Source organism: Peromyscus maniculatus, chromosome 15, assembly GCF_049852395.1.
Source record: "Peromyscus maniculatus bairdii isolate BWxNUB_F1_BW_parent chromosome 15, HU_Pman_BW_mat_3.1, whole genome shotgun sequence".
In the NCBI taxonomy this organism is placed as follows: Eukaryota; Metazoa; Chordata; class Mammalia; order Rodentia; family Cricetidae; genus Peromyscus; species Peromyscus maniculatus.
Window position 1 is genome coordinate 260388 of NC_134866.1, and position 21008 is coordinate 281395.

The 21008-nt window shown below is 44.3% G+C and overlaps 1 protein-coding gene across 2 annotated transcripts in view; it reads left to right on the forward strand.

Moving 5' to 3' along the window:
- Window positions 1–20480, forward strand: part of Ahrr (aryl hydrocarbon receptor repressor) — a 100325-nt gene extending 79845 nt beyond the window's left edge. For both annotated transcript variants that reach the window (XM_076551654.1, XM_006990025.4), the window contains 6 exons: window positions 3941–4070; window positions 4964–5097; window positions 8253–8449; window positions 15737–15798; window positions 16052–16193; window positions 16898–20480. In XM_076551654.1, the coding sequence (XP_076407769.1) occupies window positions 3941–4070; window positions 4964–5097; window positions 8253–8449; window positions 15737–15798; window positions 16052–16193; window positions 16898–17906 (1674 nt within the window). In that variant the 3' untranslated portion in view covers window positions 17907–20480. The remainder of the gene's footprint in view (window positions 1–3940; window positions 4071–4963; window positions 5098–8252; window positions 8450–15736; window positions 15799–16051; window positions 16194–16897) is intronic.
- Window positions 20481–21008: the final 528 nt, after the last annotated feature.

Below are 21008 nucleotides of genomic sequence, written 5' to 3' on the forward strand. Positions count from 1 at the left end.
GCCAAGCCATGATGGCAAGCATGAGCCAGTAGACAATAAATGAATATAGTCCTTACCAGAAGAACATAAGAAAAACAATCCCACCTGAAAAAAAGATAGGAAATAAACAAATTTAACATAGCAGGAGACCAAGTGTAACAGTGCATGTTTTAAATCTCAGTGCTCAGGACAGCCTGGTCTTGAGGGGACCTCACATTAGAGCACTGAGTCAGTCTCTCCTCTCTGAAATGACAACAGCCCCCAGGGAAGACTGAAGTCTGCTTGAGCTATTTCATTTCCTGAAGCAGACTCTATCAACTTTGACTTTGTTTGCAGCATGGAGATACTGTCCATTTGTCAGAATTCATGATCCTCTGTGTAGGTTCCCAGTGCCCTTGATAGTGCAGAATTTGGGTATGGAGGCAGATAAGGACATGACATGATGGTATGATTCTTATATTAAAATAGTCCCCAGTAGTCTCTCTTGCTTGTGTATATAGGATTCAAAGCTAGAAAGAGACACCTGCCACCTTCTACATGTTCAGAATTACTTTAATTTAATCCTTTTCTGTGAGTAGGTGATAAACTCCGTAGCTACACCTAGATCTTCTCCCTTTATCCACAACTGTTGGTCTCACTATATAGCTGGGTGTTAAGGACAGAGGCACTGAAGTACAGAATGGCTTATATTCAAGGTAGAACTTCCTTGCTGGAATTTTACTTATTAGAACTCTGCTATTTCTCTTTAACTGTTAGGAGTTTAAGTCAGTTTTTCCTTCATCATAGAAAATGTTCCCATTGTCTTTACTTTATGTAAAATATTTCACAAAATATTACAATAGCTTTGTGCTCTCATTAACATCTTATATCAAATGCTTCACAAAGGTCAAGAGCCAATTCCTTCCTGAGGCTGCCTGAGTATACCGTTCAGCTTCTTCAGATCAGCACAGCTGTAAAATTTAGGCCTATGAAGCTTATTCACTCAGGAAACTGTGTCTTCCCTCACAGTGACCTGTGGCAGCTGTTACCAAGTGAACCAGAACATCACAGCTCTCTGGTCTGAGCAAGGACACCTATCTATGTCCAGTTAGTAGATGCATATATTCTTTGCCCAAGAATTAAAAATTACACTTGCCAGACATGTAGCTTGTAAAAGACAGGCTTGCCTTTGCATCCCATTGCATGGATAGTGGCTTGGAGCTGAAGTAAAGACTACTTCTCTGGTGGTAGCAGTGTCTGGTTTTTGTGTCCTCTTCACCCCTTCTCACATTTTTTCCCATTACTTCTCTTGGTTTTCCTTTGTGGCATCTGCTCTAGGAAACCTTGAAGGACAAGGGGCCACCACACCTGTGGCATTAGTTATTAAAACAGGAATTTGTTTCTTAAATCTAAAACTATTTCATGCTTTCTTCTAATTTGTCATAGAAATATATGGCTTTGTTTTGTCCTCCATTCTGGCTTTGCTGTCTCTTCCACTGTCTTGTCTGCCCTTTGTCCTGGTTCCCTGCAGGCCCACAGCTCACATCAACCTAGATATACCCCTTCACTAACTAAGGATGTAGAGATGATAGATGAGAGTCTTGGGAGGCCAGTGGACGCTGGAAACCATGCTCTCTGATGGATCTATAAAGCTCAGGGTCACCCCAAAAACAGGTAAAAAGAATGTGTCCTACAGCACCTACTTGCACTCTCACTCTGAGAATCATGGGAGCCCATTGTGCCCACATCAGCAGTTTCTGTAACACAAATCTTAAAAGATCTTATTAAATAAAAAACATGGAGCCAGATGTTGGGGTGAATTCTGAAAGATCAGAGAAGCAGAACAAGCCACAGCTAACCTCACCTTGCTAACTTCTCAGCCAATCCTGTTTCCTCAGACTGGAAGCCTCTGAGTCCTCATCCAAGTGGATCTCAGCTGAACTGTGCTGCTAAAAGCCTAAAAGCTTAAAAGCCTCTAGTTCCTGGTTTTCACGCGTTTTATATCTTTCTGCTTCCTGCCATCACTTCCTAGAATTAAAGGTGTGTGTCACCATGCCTGGCTGTTTCCAGTGTGGCCTTGAACTCACAGATGTGATAGGATTAAAGGCATGTATGCCACCATTTTCTGGTCTCTTTGTCTATCTAGTGGCTGTTTTGTTCTCTGACCCCAGATAAGTTTATTAGGGTGCACAATATATTGAGGGACACAGTATCACCACAAGTTTCTCTAGTTAAAACCACATAAGGAAATAGCACTGCCTGCAATATGGTAAAAACAACAACAAAAACATCAAATACTAAGGATGAATGCACTCAATGACTTACAGAACACCCACACAGAAAATGAAAAAACAGTGTTTTCAATTAAACTAAGGTTGGTTTAAATTCATGGTGAGATACACCATACCCAGAAGACTTATTTCCATCATGAAGATGTCAGCCTTTTCCACATCAAACTATGTAATTGTGGGATTACAGTGGAAGCAGAGACACTTTGGGTGAACATTGGCACTCGAATTTTAGAATCTTCATTGACATGCATGTGTCAATATAATAACATTCTTAGGTGATGAGGGGATTACCAGATGGCAAGGAATAGGTTTCTCAGAGACTAGGCATAGAAGGCTAAGTGGGATAGTGCAAGTCAGGCAGGCCCACAAACAGCACTGCTCTGTAATCTGGCAGTTCTCTCCTACCCGCCAATTCCCAAATAACCACCCAGAGGCTTATATTAATTATAAATGTTTGGCCAATGGCTCAGGCTTATTACTAGCTAGCTCTTACATTTAAATTAACGCATTTCTATTAATCTATGTATCCTTATGTGGCCCGTGGCTTACCAGTTCTTTCACATCTTGCTTCTTGGGTGTCTTGCAGTGTCTGTCCACCCTTCTTCTCCCTGTCTTTAGTTTGAATGTACCACCTAACCTTATTCTTCCTGGCCATTGGTCAAAACAGCCTTTTCTATCGACCAATGAGAGCAACACATATTCTCAGCATACAGAAAGACCATCCCACAGCACTGCTCAGAGACAAGTGGCCTGGACCTATGAAAACATCCACTCCTGCAGTCATCTAAACCAGAGAAAACTCTTATCTCCTTTTTTGTATCATAGACATTTTTAGAGAAAGCAAGGCAAAGATAGGAGAAAGAGTGGGTACATTATAAAATGCCACCATATGAGGATGATGCTGTCACACAAAGACCAGTCTTACAGTTGTGATACTGGGCAGAAAGATAGATTCCAAAGAATCCAGTGTTCCTTTGGTATGGGATTCAACCTGTGTGTGTAACATAAATCATAATTTAGGGGTGTCCCAAGAGGCCCTATAGAGATGCTGCAGGACCTGATGGCATTAGTAGGCTGGGTTCCCAGTGCAAAGAATAAGCCAAATTCTTCATTATGAGGGTAGTAAGGGTCATAGAAGACCTCTCCAAGTTCATGGGTTATCTGTACATGGCATAGTCGAAACCTTAATGTCAGCTTTGTAGGTCAAAGTTTCTGCAGATACCAGAGAATTCCAGTAACTGAAAAACTGGCTTCCTCTAAAGTCTGATTTTCTTTAAGGAGGTTAGAGGAAAGAGGACCAGAGAGAGGGTCATGATCTGGTGGGTCCTAGACATTTCATGGACCTGGGTAGGTGGAGGTAAATGACACAATTGGCCTGAAGGACCAGAGTTGAATTAGGAAAGGGGATAGCTGAGTGCCCATTGCTTGAGGGCATAATGATACCACCATGCAGGCCAGATCCTAGGGGTCACAGAGTGAAGATGCCCTGGGGTGACATGACCATGGAGGCACATCCTTCCAGGAAGTGTTGTTGGAGCCTCAAGATTAAAGGTCTGTCTTTTTCTCAAAGCTTTTTTGTTTTTTTTTCACATGTGACTTGCCTTTGAATGATTGATGGGGATCATGTGATTCTTAACCACCAGAACACATTAATTCAGGATGAGGCTAAAGCAACAGCTTCTGTATTTCAGACTGATGTAATGCACCAAAACATTTATGACTACATCCATGTGGATGACCGGCAGGACTTCTGCAGACAGCTGCACTGGGCCATGGACCCTCCCCAGGTGGTGTTTGGACAGTCCCCACATGCCGACACAGGTAGGCCAATTTCAATGACGTCCACATTTTCCTCTATATCCACATGGAATTTCCTTCAGGTTCTACTTTCTCTTGAGCCCTCCTCTCCATACTCCTCCAGCCAGCAGTTGGTCCATCCTAGGCTCTGTGTGGCTACTGGGGACCTTCGCATCATGGTGCTTGCTCCAGTCTCTTCTGCTTTTCACTAAGAACTTGTCACTTGTTTCACAAACTCTCTCAAGCCCCTTACCTTCTAGGCAGCTTCTTTGGACCTATTTACATCTAACTGAAAAACAAAAACAAAACCTTCCACAGTAGTAGTTATACTTTGTGCACTAGAACCCTGTAAATCATTCCCCAACAAATTCATTGTACACAATTGATAAAGATGAGCTGTGCATAGAATATTTCCGTAAGTAGTAGGTAACCATGGGGTTGAAGGAGACAGATGCATGCGGGTCCTGGACTTCATCCAGGAGTTCATTCAGATGATGGCTTCCTACAGAAACTTTAAATAATTCAAAGAAAAATTTCCACCGAACCTTAACATCCAACAGAATAATTTACCTTAGACTTAAGGTGCCTTCATGTCATATCATTTATGCAGCTCCAATGACACTTAGCGAGTGACCTTGGTCACACATGCATCAGTGCTAAAAATCAACGTCATTAAGGGTAGCGCCAATGAAAGCAAAATCCATCAAAGCACTGTCTCTTGGAGACACTGGGTGACAAAGGCTTGGGGAATCGTGTAGCGATGTGCATTTTAAACAGAGTGGCATGTTTGTTACAAGCTTCATGGCAGCTACTTACTGTTCTCCTGTGTGCTTATCCACTATCTTTATAGCTCTAGTCTGTTGTTTCCCAGCCTAATCATCATATTTTAGTTTGCATTATTTGAATTATCTTATCAGACAGTACCATCCTGGGGAAGTTGCTCAGGGCCCAGGAACGGGGCAAAGGCTTGCCGTCAGAGTACTCAGCCTTCTTGACACGTTGCTTCATCTGTCGTGTTCGCTGCTTGCTGGACAGCACCTCTGGCTTTCTGGTGAGTGGGTGGACGCCAGGCACATGTGGAATACATTTTACCCTGCTGAAGAAAAGGTGGGGACAGAGTGGACACTGTATGGAGGCTCTAAGTAAGTAAGCTGGCAGAACTGGACCTTGACAGCACTCACTGACAGGTAGATGGGAAGGAAATGATATAAGGCCCTGGAGGACTATAAGAAAAGCAGATGAAATATTTAAAAATTGACAATTTTCAATTCAAGTTTAGTTGTAAATTTATTTAAAACTCGTTTAAAAGTCTTTTCTAGGGCTGGAGATGTAGTAAATAAGTACTTATGTACTTCCCTCGCATGCACAAAGTCCTGGATTTGATTCCCAGTGCCACATAAACTGTATATGGTGGCTCACACTTAAAATTCCAGCAGTTGGAAGGTGGAAGTAGTGGGATCAGAAGTTCAATTATCCCCAGCTACATAGCAAGTACAAGGACAGCCTGGGGTGCATAAGACCTGTCTCTGAATAAATAAATAAAGATTAAAAGTAGGGCTGATGAGATTGCTCAGTGGGTAAATGTGCTTGATGTCAAACCTGATCACCTGAGTTTGCTCTCTAGGACCCATATAGTGGAAGGGGAGAGCCAACTCCTGGAAGTTGCCTTCTGATCTCCACATGTGCACCATGGCCTAGCTGAGTCCACAGTTTTGGTTGCAGCCCCTTCCCCCAACAATACTTAGGTCTCCACCATTTTAAAAATGTAATATTTTTCTTTACTTTTTTATTAGTAGATTTATATATTTTAATATTTTACATGAGAGTGTTTTGCTTGCATACATGTATGTACCTTGTGCATGCTTCATGCCCATGGAGATCAGAAGAGAACATTGAATCCCCTGGAATTGGAGTGACAGATGGTTTTGAACCCATGTGGGTGCTAGGAATTGAACCCAGGTCCTCTGCAAGAGTAGTATGTGCTCTTACTGCTGAGCCATCTTTCCAGCTTTAGGTTTACACTTTTTACATTTGACCATTTCATCTTCCACCTCCATATGGAAAGAAGAAGAGGTTATCCTCTCAGGACTTAGCAGAGCAAGGACTCTGGAACCTGCCAACCTTGCCAGGCCACACTGCATTTGCCCTTTTAGAACCTTGGCCCCTGGTCCATGTACCCTCCCTCTCCAGTCAGTCACCGCTGTCTGAGAGTCCCTGGACACCCTACCTTGTCTTAGCAAGTATTCATCTCTGAGTCCTCTGACTGACCTCAGCTCCCACTGGTCAGCTTCCAATGAGCTCAGCTTCCTAGATTGATTTGTGGACCCAGGACCATAAGATCCTGTGACCACTGCATATTGTCCTTCTGGTCCACCTAGAACAAACCTGGCATATATGCCCCATATATCTAACCTGGACAAAGGTTCTCAAGGGATTCCCATCTCCACAACCTGGACTAAGGATCATGGGAAGGTCCCATCTCCTCCAACTGGACTGAGTTTCCAGGAGAAGGGGTTATCTCCCTCACCTGGACTATGGAGCCCCAGAAGTCAAGCCCTGGGGGCTGCAGATCCTTACAGAGCATCCACCAAAGGCTGAGCTGACAATTCTTAGCAGGCTTACTGCACACCTGGGAAAGAGCCCTAAGGAAATCTGTATGGGGTCTGCCTAGAGCCTCAGTAAACTCTCTTGTTCTATCATAATTTGTGAAGATTTTTCCAATTCACACCAGCTTCACCCAGCTCTGTATCCATGGCTCTGTGAGCTACCCACAAGCTGTGGTGAGTTGGAAAAAGACACAGGATAAAAGATCACAGCTTATGTTACTTAGGAAGTTTCCCTCCCTCCACCCACCATGTACTTTTTTCTAGCTATATTTTTAACTTATTGTTTGAGAATTTAATACATATATAAAACATATTTTGATGATATCCACCCTGAATCTCCCTGCATGTGGGCCTGCCCATAGGAGTTAACAGGGAGATTCAGGGCAGATATCATCAAAATATGTTTTATATATATATTAAATTTTCAAGTAATAAGTTAAAAATATAGCTAAAAAAGAAAAAAGGTGTGATTTATGCCTCCATTCAAATCTATTATCTCATACCAATTCACAAAGAACCACTGACACTGGGTTAATCCATAGGCACTTCACAGGCCCTTTCCACTTCATCCTAAAGTCTAGGCAGGGGTGGGGAGGGTGCTGCCTGCCCAGGATCAATTGTTAAAACATTGAGATCTGATTGACTTTGTGTCAATAATTCTCAATCAGCCATAGTGGAAATATTTATATCAAAGAAACTGACAAACACTGAAAATCTAGAATTGTTTTCCTTGGAGCTGGGCATTGAATGTTTCCCAGTACACCACTGCCTAAAATTGCCCACACCATGTATGTGATTGACACTAAGTGAATCCTTGCAAGTATTTGTTCATTCCACAACCCATGGATGTACTCAAGCATGGATGAGCTGGGAAGAAGGGAAGAGTGATGGAAGAAGAGAAGATGGATGCATAAAGGGATAGAGAGGGTATGGGTCCATGCTGCTAGGTCATCTGAAGGCAGGAGAACCCTGAAGGAACTTGGGAACTAATTCAGTGATATAGCAGCCTTCCCTATATGAATATATATATTGGTTTTTTGAGACAGGGTTTCTCTGTGTAGCTTTGCACCTTTCCTGGAACTCACTCTGTAGTCCAGGCTGGCCTTGAACTCACAGAAATCTGCCTGCCTCTGCCTCCCAAGTGCTGGGATTAAAGGCATGCGCCACCATTGCCTGGCCCCTGTATATTCTAGATTAATAAAATTAAGTTGTCCTTATCTTATCATTAAAAGTGAGAAATACTAATTTGGAAATGGAAAGTTAAAGCCAGATCAGCTCTCAGGGAACTCCTGCAAACGACGGCTGTTGGCTGGGTATAAATCTGTGACAACTCGGGCAGATGTGGACTTATATCTTTATATACACTCGTGGGGGCAGGGGAGGTGTCACCATGTGCATGGGTGAGGTTATGCTCTCCATAAATGGTCTCCAGACTGCCAGTGAAGGAACTGTAGCCCTAGGGCAGAGCTAGTATCCAGGAGGCTGAGAGTCACTAAGGTAGGGGAAGCAGGGGTTTCCTAAACGGTGAGAATGATGGTATTGCTACAAAGTTACCTTCACGACTCTGTGAACAACTGTCCTTCTGTCTTTAAAACACCAGACTATGCAGTTCCAAGGAAAATTAAAATTCCTGTTTGGACAGAAGAAGAAGGCACCATCCGGAACAGCCCTTCCCCCTCGACTCTCATTGTTTTGCATTGTGGTGCCAGTCCTGCCTTCTGTGGCTGAGATGAAAATGAAAAGTGCATTCTTGAGGGCAAAGCACAGGACAGACTTTGTGGTTACAGTGGACTCAAGGTGAGCATTATCACTTTACAACATTAAACTATGATAGCAAAATGTCCTGCATGTTCTAATTTCTATTTAATTTTTCCTAGCAAATAAGAAACATGAAGTCTGACATTTTAAAACCCTTATACAAAGCACCTGACTATTCTTAGAGAAAAGTATCTTTTCAAAATTGGTGCAAATGTGGCATCACACACTTTCATTGCAGCTACACTAAAGCTGCCCTTAACCTCTAGGCTCAGAGTAAACAAGCCCCCAGAGAGAGGCCAAAGTGGGCCTGTCACTCTATGGGCCCTGCCTCCTCCTCGGTTTGTTGGTGTTGGGCACAACACAGATATTTAGCAAGCACAGGCATATCGAAGGTTAGTGTCAGGACTGTGCCAGCTCTCTAGGCCCTCATCTGGCCAGTCTCATGGCATTTTCTCAACTTTCAAGAATAGAAAACACTCCTAGTTTTCTGGGCCATGTCTATGATTGATTCATGGATCCATTTCCAGGAGTGATTTTAAATGCTATGCATATAAAGCTATTTTCTACCTTGTATAGTGACATGGGAGTACGAGATCAGAGAGAGTTGGGAGACAGGGATGCCTCAGTTCTGAATTTGGTTTCTGTTGTGTGACACTATTCCTGGAGAGACATGAACAAATGTCTACTCACCCCAGATACTGAACTGAAGATGTTGTGCCCAGAGACCCCCCCCAGAGACCACCAAGAGACTGAATCTGATGCAAAAGCAAAGAATTTTTGTATTGCGAGTTAACTTGGGACTCTCCGTCGGTCTGACACAGCAGCAGAGCAGAAGAAACCCCAAGTAGCAATGGGGCAGGGTTTTTAAAGCAAAGGGGGCTTGGGGTCTACAGACTACATAGGAACAGACTCAGAATTCATTTATGTGAGTGGTAATCATGTTAGTAATTTTTAATTGGCTAGGGTTAGTTGGTGGTTACAGTTATCCATTTTGGGGCAGGCCTGGACAAGTCCCAGGCTTTGTCCTTGAGCTGCCATAAAGGTTGGCTGGCCTAGCACATACTAACTGTGGGGGCTGGCTCAGTGGCCCGGACTCTCACATTGACCCATGCACGGTAGCTCTAAGTTGGCGAGGGGTCCCAGACAGTAAACAACTGGCTGAACCTTAATTGGTCAGAACACATGCAGAAAGGAAGTTACTGCAAGGACTGTCTTTTGTTCATGGCCCTCCCAGAAACTGCTTGTTCAAGTCTCAGGAAATTGAAATTGAGGCCTGATCTCTGAGAGAAGACTGAGAAACCTGTATGGCATCTACTTGGTCCTTTCAAAGACAGATCAAAGCATGGATATCATAAAGTCCAACTTGATAAACTAATGACTTTTATTAGGGTTACTTATAGGAATGTGGATGAGGGGTTACTTACAGGAACAGAAATGACTCAAAGACAGCTACATCACTAAAGCCCACTCCCGCACAAGTGACAGATCACAAAAGCTGGAAATTTGGGGCATACTGCCTATCTTTTAGGCAGCTCAATAGGTTGGAGAGTGGCCTTTCCTTGTGGCTCTGTTGGTCTGAGCCCTTTCTAGGCACCTCAGGCCCTCTGAGGGTCTTCTAGGAAGTTTGACTTGTGAGATTCTCAGCAGTTTTTGCTGCTTATATACTCTTGGTAGATGCCTAGTGAATCTGTTCAGTTTCAGGAACTTCCTGAAGCTATTTTGAGTTCTTTACTTCTTGTCTTAATGAATGATCTTCCATGAAGTATTGAATGCTTTGCCTTCCTTAGGACATCCTGTTGTTTTGTTTCACTTCCCTGTAAACATCCTGACATTAACTATTTCTTTTACATCCTATGCCTTAAGGCATTTCCCTCTGAGATGAAAAGTTCTAATCTAGGAGGGAGCTGCTACACAACAATTTTCCACTAGATTGTAGGCAACACTTTCTCCTGTTCTTCTATAATAGTAGTAGTCAAAACAACCCTAATTCCCAGACACTTGTATGTCCTTTGGTGACTAAAGCAGAACCAAGCTGCCCATCACCCCCTCCAGAGCATAGTTAGGTCTCAGGCTATGGTTGCATTAGCCAAGACAGCAAGGCTTGGAATAAATAGTGAAAGCTGAGATGGACTCTCCATTTATTTAAAATTGAACCAGGAGTTTCAGCTGTAACCCTGACCCTGGCCGTAACCTGAGCTATGGTGCTCTTCTCATAGAGGCAGTTGTGAGCTCTTCTATGGCCTTGGTTGCTGGAAGAGTGCTGGGGAGGGGGCCTCTGGGACCACCATTTCCTCATCAATCTTGTTCCCTCCACAGTACAGCCTCATGAGGGCAGTTAAATGCCTTATCAGGCCATTTCAGGAGGCACTTCCCATTCTACTAGCCTCCCCATCCTGACCTGAGGATGTCATGCCCCAAGCAAGCATCCTGGGACAGTGCCACTAATGAACCCTTCCTCATCCATGAGCTACTTACTCTGTGATCTCTCTTGGCTTATTGGCTGAAAAGGAAGGGATCCTGTTTGCTCTGCTGCACCAGATCCCTTCTCACCCTTCGTGGCCTCTCTGCTGCAGCCAAGGCTGAATGACCACTCTGTGGCTTAGTCTTAGCCCATGGCCTTGGTCCCCTGTAATTGCTCTTGGAGAAGTCCCCTTGTTTGACCTAAGTGTCTGTTGCCTTCCCATTTTGCAGGGAATAACAATAAACACCAGGTGGGAAGAAAACCTCAGCAGGTTACCAATTCAGCACATGAATACAGGTCTGTTAACTGACCCTCAGGAGTAATTTGTCAAGTCTGCACAAACCCACAGACACAGAGCTCACCACCACATACAATATGTACACTTAGAAGATGCAGTTAGCAAATGTTTCAGCCAATGGTGGAAATCTGGCCCCCATTGTTTCTGCCTTTCTTCCTTAGCTGCGTGCCTTTGTCTGTTCATCTTGCTCCTTGTCTTAGTTAGGTTTCTATTGCCGTGAAGAGACACCATGACCACGACAACTCGTATAAAGAAAACATTTAATTGGGGTGGCTCATTACAGTTTCAGAGGTTCAGTCCATTATCATCATGATGGGGAGCTTGACTGTGTGTAGGCAGATGTGGTGCTGGAGCTGAGAATCCTACATCTTGCAGGCAACAGGAAATCAACTGACTCAGTGGGTGGTATCCTGAGCATAAGAAACCTCAAAGTCCACCCCCACAGTAACACACTTCATCCAACAAGGCCATACCCATTCAACAAAGCCACACCTCCTAATAGTGCCCGGTAAGATTATGGGAGCCAATTACACTCAAACCACCACACTCCTGGATCACACTTTATGTATATTTCCCAACCACGACAACTTTCCTATGGATGTATACAGTGACAAAGGACATTCACAAAAGACTCAGGAATACAGGTTGAATGCAGGTAGTCACATACCTTAGCTGAGCCATCTACCTTTAGGAATACTATCTATCACCAGTGGCAAGCTTGTCCTGCTATTTTCAGTGGTGGTCTCTGTTGCTTGCTTATATAGTGGCTTGTTTACCAGACAACACCAGTGGTTGCATTTAAGGCAAGCACCTGAAGCCTGCCTCTCTCCTGTTGGGTTTGGCTTCACCCTGCTACCGCATCTGTAACTCATCTCCATCTTCTGTAAATGATATGTGCACAACAACAGTCACATAAAGTTTTCCTTTCTGTGCTTTGATTTCCTAGACTTGTTATTCTTACTTTTGTCCAGTGCCTACCTAGCACTGAAGCCAGAGTTGCGCCCCCATTGTCTCCTAAGTGCAGGGCATATGGAAGTAGCCTCCAGGGATGAAACTGAGACTGAAGATAGCCTAGGAGGTTCCCAACCTGAGCTGGCAAACTAATAACATCAGACTTCTAGAACATTCTAAAAATAAGTTTGTGTACTTCCTCATTTTTTTTTTTTTTTTTTTGAGACAGGGTTTCTCTGTGTAGCTTTGCGCCTTTCCTGGAACTCACTCTGTAGACCAGGCTGGCCTCGAACTCACGCTGCCTCTGCCTCCCGAGTGCTGGGATTAAAGGCGTGTGCCACCACTGCCCAGCTTTCCTCATTTTATTAAATTAAAGAAATAGCATATAAAATATAAGGGAAGGGCTGGGCGGTGGTGGCGCGCCTTTAATCCCAGTACTCGGGAGGCAGAGGCAGGCGGATCTCTGTGAGTTTGAGGCCAGCCTGGGCTACCAAGTGAGTCCCAGGAAAGGCGCAAAGCTATACAGAGAAACCCTGTCTTGAAAAAAAAAAAAAAAACAAACAAACAAATAAATAAATAAAATAAGGGAAGAAAAGCAAGGCCAGTGGGGAAAATACTTAAATGCCATGACCTAGCCAGCCAGAGCCCAGTGGTCTGCAGAGCCCAGTAGTTTTCAGGGGTAGGCCCTACCTGTGCAGGGTCAGTGGAAAGATCCGTGTATATCAATCTAAAGGAGTACTCTGCCTTTGTTCACTGTTTGAGTTTCCTGCTTTTAAAGGGTAATTTGACTTGTTTCCATCAGAGATTCCCACAAACTTTCTTTTTCCCCGAATGCTTTTCTAGCCCCAAAACAAAGCTCTGGGAACACTAATGCTGTGCTCAAAGCTAGGCCTGGAGAGAGACCTCTAGTGCACCCTGGAACCCAAGTAGGAAAATGCAATTTCTGGTGCCATTTCACTCTGTTTTCTAGGTATGGTGGGCACAAGATTGGGTACATAGGCCACCCCCCTTCAAGGAGACACCTAGATGGACTTGTAGGATTTCTGAAGGCAGTAGCCCTTTAAGTAGGTGCCATACCGTGTAAACTATTCAGACTCTTAGGGAGAACCTGGTGTTCAGGACTCTTGCCCCTCTGCTTTGACCTAAATTTAGAACTGCTTTCAGCAAGCACATCACAATTCATTCTCCGCAGGGGCAGAGATGGTGGTACCAGGCCCTGAGAGCTGCTCTGAGAGCAGTGCATGGTTACTGCAGGAGCAGCTGCTGTCCCTCACAGCTTTCTCAACAAGAGTTGTGTTGGCTGTTCGTCTTTGTTTCTTCAACCTACTATGTTCTTTTACCTACCTGCTAAGATTTATTTCAAATCCCCAAATCAACCCTTGCCACAGTTTTATCATTGTCCATAGATACACAGTGGGAAAAATAGGATTCTCAGAGAGTACACATTCCCAGCAGTGCCCCAGCAGGCCAGGTTTCCTTCTCTCTCAGTCTCAGCTCCTTACAGACCACAGGCACAAAGAGCACAGAGCACTCTGGGGTGAGTTCAGTAGTTAGAGTTTGAAGTCCAGCACTGGCACTTAGCAGAGAGGCATCATCAGGCAAACCACCTAAATTTCTCCTTTCAAAAGCAAAATGGCTCTCTATCAGGATGACTCAAAATTATTTTAAATAGAATTTAAGGGAAAAATTCATGACTCCAGTAGCCCTAGCAGGCCAGCTTGGCCACCCATCCAAATATGTCCACTAAAGAAACCAGTAGTGATGAAAGTGGAGAAGGGAGACACCATTGGTAGTACTTTGGAGACAGGAACATATGAAAGGGCCCCATCTTTGGAGCATTTACATGAGCGTCTGGCTAGAATAGAGGCAGAATTGGGGTAAGAGTAAGAAGTATGCTTAATTAAGCAGTTCCAGTCAAGGCATGGTAATCTTGTTAACCATTGTATCAGTTCTGGTTTTGTAAAATGGTCTGAAAAAGTCTTTATTGCTTGAGGAGATAAACTGGGTCTCAGGAGATGGCTAGTGTTTCTTCAAGCTACAGCCCTACCATCATGGACAGTCTGTCTTATGAGGCCCTCCTGTTGCTGAAATATAAGGTGTCTTCAGGTTTGGGGAAATGACTAAGACCTTTGGTCACCCTTCGAGAATATGAAACAGGATGCAATAAAAAGCTGACAAGAAGATGCCTCCATTATTTTTATCTTTGTGTCTTAAGCCTTGAAGACGAATGAGATAGTGTGTTGGATGATTTTATGTCAACCACAAGCTAAAGTTATCTGAAAAGAAGGGAACCTCAATGGAGAAAATACCTCCATAAGATCCAACTGTAGGGCCTTTTCTTAATTAGTGATTGATGGGGGAGGGCCCAGCCTATTGTGGGCCCTCCCCCATCCCTGGGCTGGTGGTCGATCCTTGGGTTCTATAAGAAAATAGGATGAGCAAGCCAGTAAACAAAATTCCTTTATGGCCTCTGCATCAGCTCCTGCCTAGAAGTTCCTGCCCTGCTTGAGTTCCTGCCCTCACTGCTTTTGATGATGAACTATTAAATAGAACTCTGAGTGAAATAGACCCTTTCCTCCCCAAGTTGCTTTTGGTCATGATACTTCATCACAGCAATAATAACCTGAACTTAGATGCTTCATGAATGATTAGTGTACCTATATACATAGGTAAGCAGGTGACCTAAAGTAAAGGACACAGATGAAAAGTGAAGGTAGAGATGCCAGACTTTCATCCTGCTTTTAGATAATTTTTGAGCCCAAGTGAGGAATTTTGTTTTTAATAAAAACAGCTTCCAAGTGCCTGTTATAACTCTCACCCCAACCCTATACCCCCATATTTACCCTGGGGATAGTGGCTTTGTGATCACTAGTTCATTGTTAAAATGATGGTATATGGTGGTATTTTATTTGTACTGAAATGTGATTTTAATTGTATGTTAATAAATAAAGTTGCCTGGGGGTCAGAGCTATTAGAGTCATAGCAAGAGCATGGCGGTGGTGGCGCATGCCTTTAATCCCAGCACTTGGTAGACAGAGCTAGGTAGATCTCTGTGTGTTCAGGGATACAGCCAGCATTGGAGACACACGCCTTTAAGACCTGGAGGGCTGTACATACAGGCAGTGACGAGGCAGTCATGTGTTTGGGTTTACAACCAATGAGAAGGCAGAACAGAAAGACTATGTAAAGACAAACACACAGGAAGTAGGTCTCTTTCGGAGAGGTAGGACCACCGCAGGAGGAAGGATAAGGTTTTAGCTTTGAGCTCTGACCTCTGACCTCTTGGCTTTCTTCTTTACATTGGTTCTGTGTTTCTTATTTAATAAGATGGTTGGTTACATCTACAATGGTACAGAACATAATTTCCTTGAATCATAGGAGTCAATTGTATTTGCCTTCTGGAGGGGAGGAAGGTGCAATCTCTAAAGCCACCTATGTGCCATCTACCTCCTAAAGTAATTAATTATATTATATTTATATTAATCTCTGCAATATAAAGATTAAAAGGTGTAAGTTATTTCTATCTTCTCTTGAGAAAGCAGTAATATCTGTGTTGCTAATCCCTTTCATTGTCATATTGTTAACATACATTAATGCTGTTATCTCGTCTTCACAGGGCAAAAGCTGTTACAAGTCTGTGTGAATCAGAATTGCATCCCAAACACAATTACTTAGCAGGTACTTCTAAAACTTCATGTTTTCATCTTTTCTCTATGGCAAGATGCTTTTGTCCCTGAGAGAGTTCCCCATGCCTGCAGAACTCTGTGTGTTCCCTGGAGATGCCAGGGCCAGCAGGGAGTACCACTGAGATAATTGCCTGCTACTGTCACTTTGGTCCTGATCACTGCTGAGAAAAAACAAAAACAAACAAACAAAAAACCTTCCCATTAGCCCTCATTCTGACATCTTTCTCCTCTCTAAATTCTAATAGGAAGAAGTAATGGAGAAAATGGCATTTCACTGTTCAGGGGACAAACAGATAGGAGCCACTGGGCCCGGGCCCTAGCCAGGCCTTCATGTCTGTGCCTCAGGGGTGGTCCTGATCTCCTCCCGGACCCCAAGGGGGCTTCAGGGTAAGTGGTACCAGGCTGCACAGTCCCAGCCCCTGGTTAAGTCACTGTGGGTATCAGAGTGAAAGGATGGGATAGGCATGGGTAAGAAATAGTGGCTGTAGCCCTGACACCTGTATTCCTGTATACATCCTCTCAGCCTGCACAGCAAGGAGTCTGGGAGGAGCGTGTTTGGCTCAGAAATCCTTTCAGGTCACAGCCCTTCTCTCACTTGCCACCTGCCACTGCCCACCCTCTCACCCGACCCTAACCAGGGGTCTCTATCAAATTGGCTACTAGGTAGAACCCTCCTTATCTCTCATCACACAGGTGCTAGTCCTGAAGCCACAAGTGTCCTGGGGTCAACCTCAGGACTGTTCTTTTAATTTGATGGTCCCTACAGTATTATATTAGTCATGATCATATGGCTGATGGAGGATGCTCACCCATGCCCCGTAGTGCTTCCCTGGAGCAAGGAAAGCAGCATGCTGCCTGGGAACTTAGGGGCCAAGGCAGGCAAGGAGGAACAAGGAAGGCTCTTCACTGTTCCCTTGGATTGACAATAGGTGGTTGAAAAAGCCAATGTGGTCTGGGAAGACTTGAAGCTGCCCTTGGGATTCAATTGGTTACATACTAAGTTGCTACCTTCTCATAGAAAGGCCGAGGCCCCCAAGGAGGTAAGAATATCACTTCTGTTGTTATGTTCAATGGTTATCTTTTCTCTGAAGGGACAGAGAAGAAGAGGACCAGAAGCATGCACCAAGGAGGTCCAATGGTGCCCGGGGGCAGAGGGAGATGCACAAGTACAATTATGGCTTGGAAACACCAGTACACTTGAGGCACCTGAACTGGAACACAGAACAGAGAAGTCAGGAGGTCACTACCAAGCTGACTCGGCAGCCTAGTAAGAATGAGCCATCCACATGTCCAATGCCCCATGGTTCCTGTATGCCTTACTCTGGAAGTCAGGGCATGTTCAGTGCCAGCAATATGACTTCTTTCAAAGATTCACCAGACCATCCCACTGGTGCCTACTGCAGCCAAATGAACAGACCCTTGCAAGATATCCACCAGGGCCAGGTACATCCTTCCACCTGTCATATCCCCCAGGGAAGCCTGGGATCCAGGATCCCTCTGCCTGGAATGCAGCGCTTCACAGCCAGGGGCTTTTCTACAGAGGATGCAAAATTGCCCAGTCTGCCAGTGACCATAGACACTTCATGTAATCCGGTATTGTCACTGGAAGTACCGATCAAGATGGAAAATGAATCTGGGTCCCAGGATATAGTTGATGCCAACACAACTAGCCGGGTGTGGCTGGGAGCCAGCGACATGGCCAGGAGACATCTGGTCAGTTTCCCTGCCAGGATGCACCTAAAAACAGAGCCCGACTATAGGCAGCAGGTCTGTACCCCACACCTTGGGCATAGTATGCTGGAAACTAATCCCCACAGCAGAGATACTGTTGGATCCTGCAGGGAGCAGGCTCCTTTCCTTCCTGCACATTGCACCTGCCTGGATCCAGAGCCTCCTCACCACCTCTTCATGCGGGGCCACAGTGAAAGCCAGCACCCCTCTTTGGGCCAAGACTGCAGAGCTCCTATTGTTAAGCGTGAGCCCCTGGACTCACAATCATGGGCTGCTCCTGGCCAAGTGGCTATGCCCAGAATATTTCCTAAGAGTGCCTCTATAACTGTGATCCCACCCAAATGCTCCGATGGAATTTTCCTACCCTAGAGCTGCTGCTCTGGTGGAAATCTCAATCATTGGATGATACGATATGATCAGAGATTCTTCTAGTGATGTTCTTTACAGAACTCAACGAGTGAGGCTGATTCCCTATGTGTAGTTGAGAAGTAAAGCACCTGAATCATATAGAGCATCAGAGGATTCTCATGCATAAACCTAGGTCTGTTCAAGTGGAAAGCATTTCTCTTTGAGAAATTAAAGTGTTTAAGAAAGTAGCCAATAGTATTCTATGCTGGGCACCCCCCAACTGATGTGTCAAAGTGATGTGCCCCTGGTGCCCAGTCTTGCTACATCTCCTGCCTGTATGCAGCAGAAGTTCTGAGGCTCTGAGTTAGATCTGAAGCCACACTTTGCATAGTGGTGGTCGGGGAAACATTCCATCCCATTTGGTGTTTTCTGTGGATTTCTGAGTATGGTTTATGTACCTGTGTCCCTGCTCATATCACATGGTAGAGGTTATAGTGTCCAGGCCAGGAACCAGAGAAGCACAACATACAGAAAAGGGTGAGCCACACTGATGAGGAGGCATTGTCCCTGGCTGTTGTCTATAGGGCTTTCAGGTAAGGGCAACAGTTCCTAGCCCAGGGAGACTTAGGGAAAAGGAAGGCAGCTAGTATTTGTTTTGAATTGTAAAGGCAATGCACTCTGATTGTAGGAAATGTGAATATCAAATAAAAAACAGAAAGGATGGGTTACCACAAACCATTGGCAAATGACTTATGGCTGATGGTGCAGGTGAGTGTTCCAGGGAAGGGCTCATCAGACCAGAAATCCTGCTCTATTAGCACAGGGTCCACTGAACAGGAAAAAAACCTGTTGTGCTCTGCTTGCCCGTATGGTACAGATAGTCTTCCTCGGTGATGATCATCCACCTCTGACGTTACTTCCCCTGAGGTCTTAAGAATGTTGCTGGAGCTCATGGCTAATTCTACTAGGTATTCTCTTCAATACAGACTTTATCTCCTTTACCTCTGGCTCCAGAATACCATTGCTCAGCTATTGGCTTTGTGAAGAAGCTGTCTGGAAAATGCCTATCACCTTGTTAGAATCGGGTTGGGTGGGCAGGACCAGGTCCTCTGCCCAGCTTTTGAGCTGTCTGGCTCTCAAGAGGAGTCACTGTGGGACAGGGATATGACTGAAGATCTAGAACTGAGAATACCCACTATGAGAGCCTAGGGACTCTTGTTCTCTCTGTCCCTCAGTCCACAGAGGCTTTTCAAAGGGCAAGACAGGAAATATGAGGCATGCTCATCCCTTCACTCCTGCTTCTCCATTACCTGAAGCATGAATTCAGGATAATGTCCCAGCTCTGCACCCTGTGCCCAGCCACCTCTCTCCCTCCTTTACTTAAACTGTCTTAGTCCCACTTTATGCTCTTCTGCCAAGCATAGCTTACCCTATAATTATTAATGAATAACAACAGGTATAGTTTGAGTCTTCCTCATCATTTCCTGTTTTAACCAATGCCCAGCTCCCAAGGACAGGACATGCTCAAACCACTCAAGTGTCTGAAATTCTAGTATTTCTCTCGGAATGTGATTAGCTGTGTTCCTATCACACAGACTCAGGATCCAATATGCTTCTTCAGGATCCAATATGCTTCTTACACAAGAAGCAGAGAACACAGTAGACTTTTATGCTCCAATGTATACAACATTTCCCAAGCATCCTGGAGCCAGTGGAAGAAACCTGGGAAAAGAGGCCAAGAAGAGGGAATTCAGAGACATATTTAGGCATGGTGATGTATATTCCAGCACTCAAGAGATCAGCAGTTCAAGCCTACACGAGATCCCTCTCCAATAAAATAAAATAAAATGCATTATTACATATTTACTAATTTTCGCTAGATCCCCATCCCCTTGCTACATAACCAAAGAAGAGCTGTGCCCCCTCCCCGAGAAGCTCAGTTGTCTCTGCTCATGTACTCTGAACTTCCAGATGTACCTCATCTGGACTGCTGCTGGGATGAGTTACCAAATGTGGAGTGTGGTCAGCTCAACTGGGACCTGGGCTTCTGTGCAGGTCAGGCTTTGTGGACACTGAGTTAGGCACTTGGATGTCAGTTCTGAAGATTTTGTGTGTTGGAGGGATGCCATAAAACAATGTACCCAAACTTGGATACCTGGTGCCAACACTGTCCAAGGAAGCTCAAATCTCCTACACTGCACCTTTGTTGCTCATTCATCACAAATGCCCAGTCAACTTGCATGGGAGGTGCACAAAGGTTATTCCTGCTTTAGGATTTCACCATCTACACTAACTACAGGCTCACACTTCTGGTGATATTTAGCTTTTGCCCATATGGCTAAAAAATCATAATCAAATATAATGAGAGATGGGCTAAGAAGGAATAAATACAAAGTGTCCTTTATATTTGCAGTTTCTACTAGAAGAAAGTCCTCAAGATCTAGACTGGCCCAATGAGCTTTAAACAGATATACTACAATGAAGCTTTCTGTGCTGTTTGCTCGGTGCTCTGTTTTAACAGAGAATCCAAATGCATTTCTCATATTGTGGTTTGTACTAAATTTGCAAAACTTGTGTAAAATAAACCTTATGTTTCCATGTATTTAGTGTAAGATTGTGTGCCTTTTTCTTCAGAGAGTGTTTTGGATTTACATTTTAGGACAGCAGAAGGGAAATGTGAAAGTAGAAACGCTGGAGTTGGGCCCTCCTCTGCTCTCATTGAAGGCTGGGACCCTCATGTGCCCTCAGGACACTCCACACTCACACTGCCTGTCAAGAGTGAGGAAGGCATGGCAGAGGGATCTTTTCATCCAGAGATATTTTTATCCTACAATAGTTTTAACCCTTTTTCTTTACGTCTTATGCATTTTGTATGTTCACAACAGTCTCCGTCTGTGGCTTTTGACAAAACCTCGGCAATTTGATGCTGATGTCACCACCCACACATTTTCTCAGGCTTAACTGGCCCTGGTGAGGAACTTCCTCCACTACTAACCCTTTTGTCCTCTTATGTTTTAAATTTTCTCTTATAACAGTTTCACCATGTTTAATTTATCTGTTTGTGCTCATTTGAGCACATTTCTACTTCCCATTCTGTTTTCAATTATGTATGATCAAGTCTCC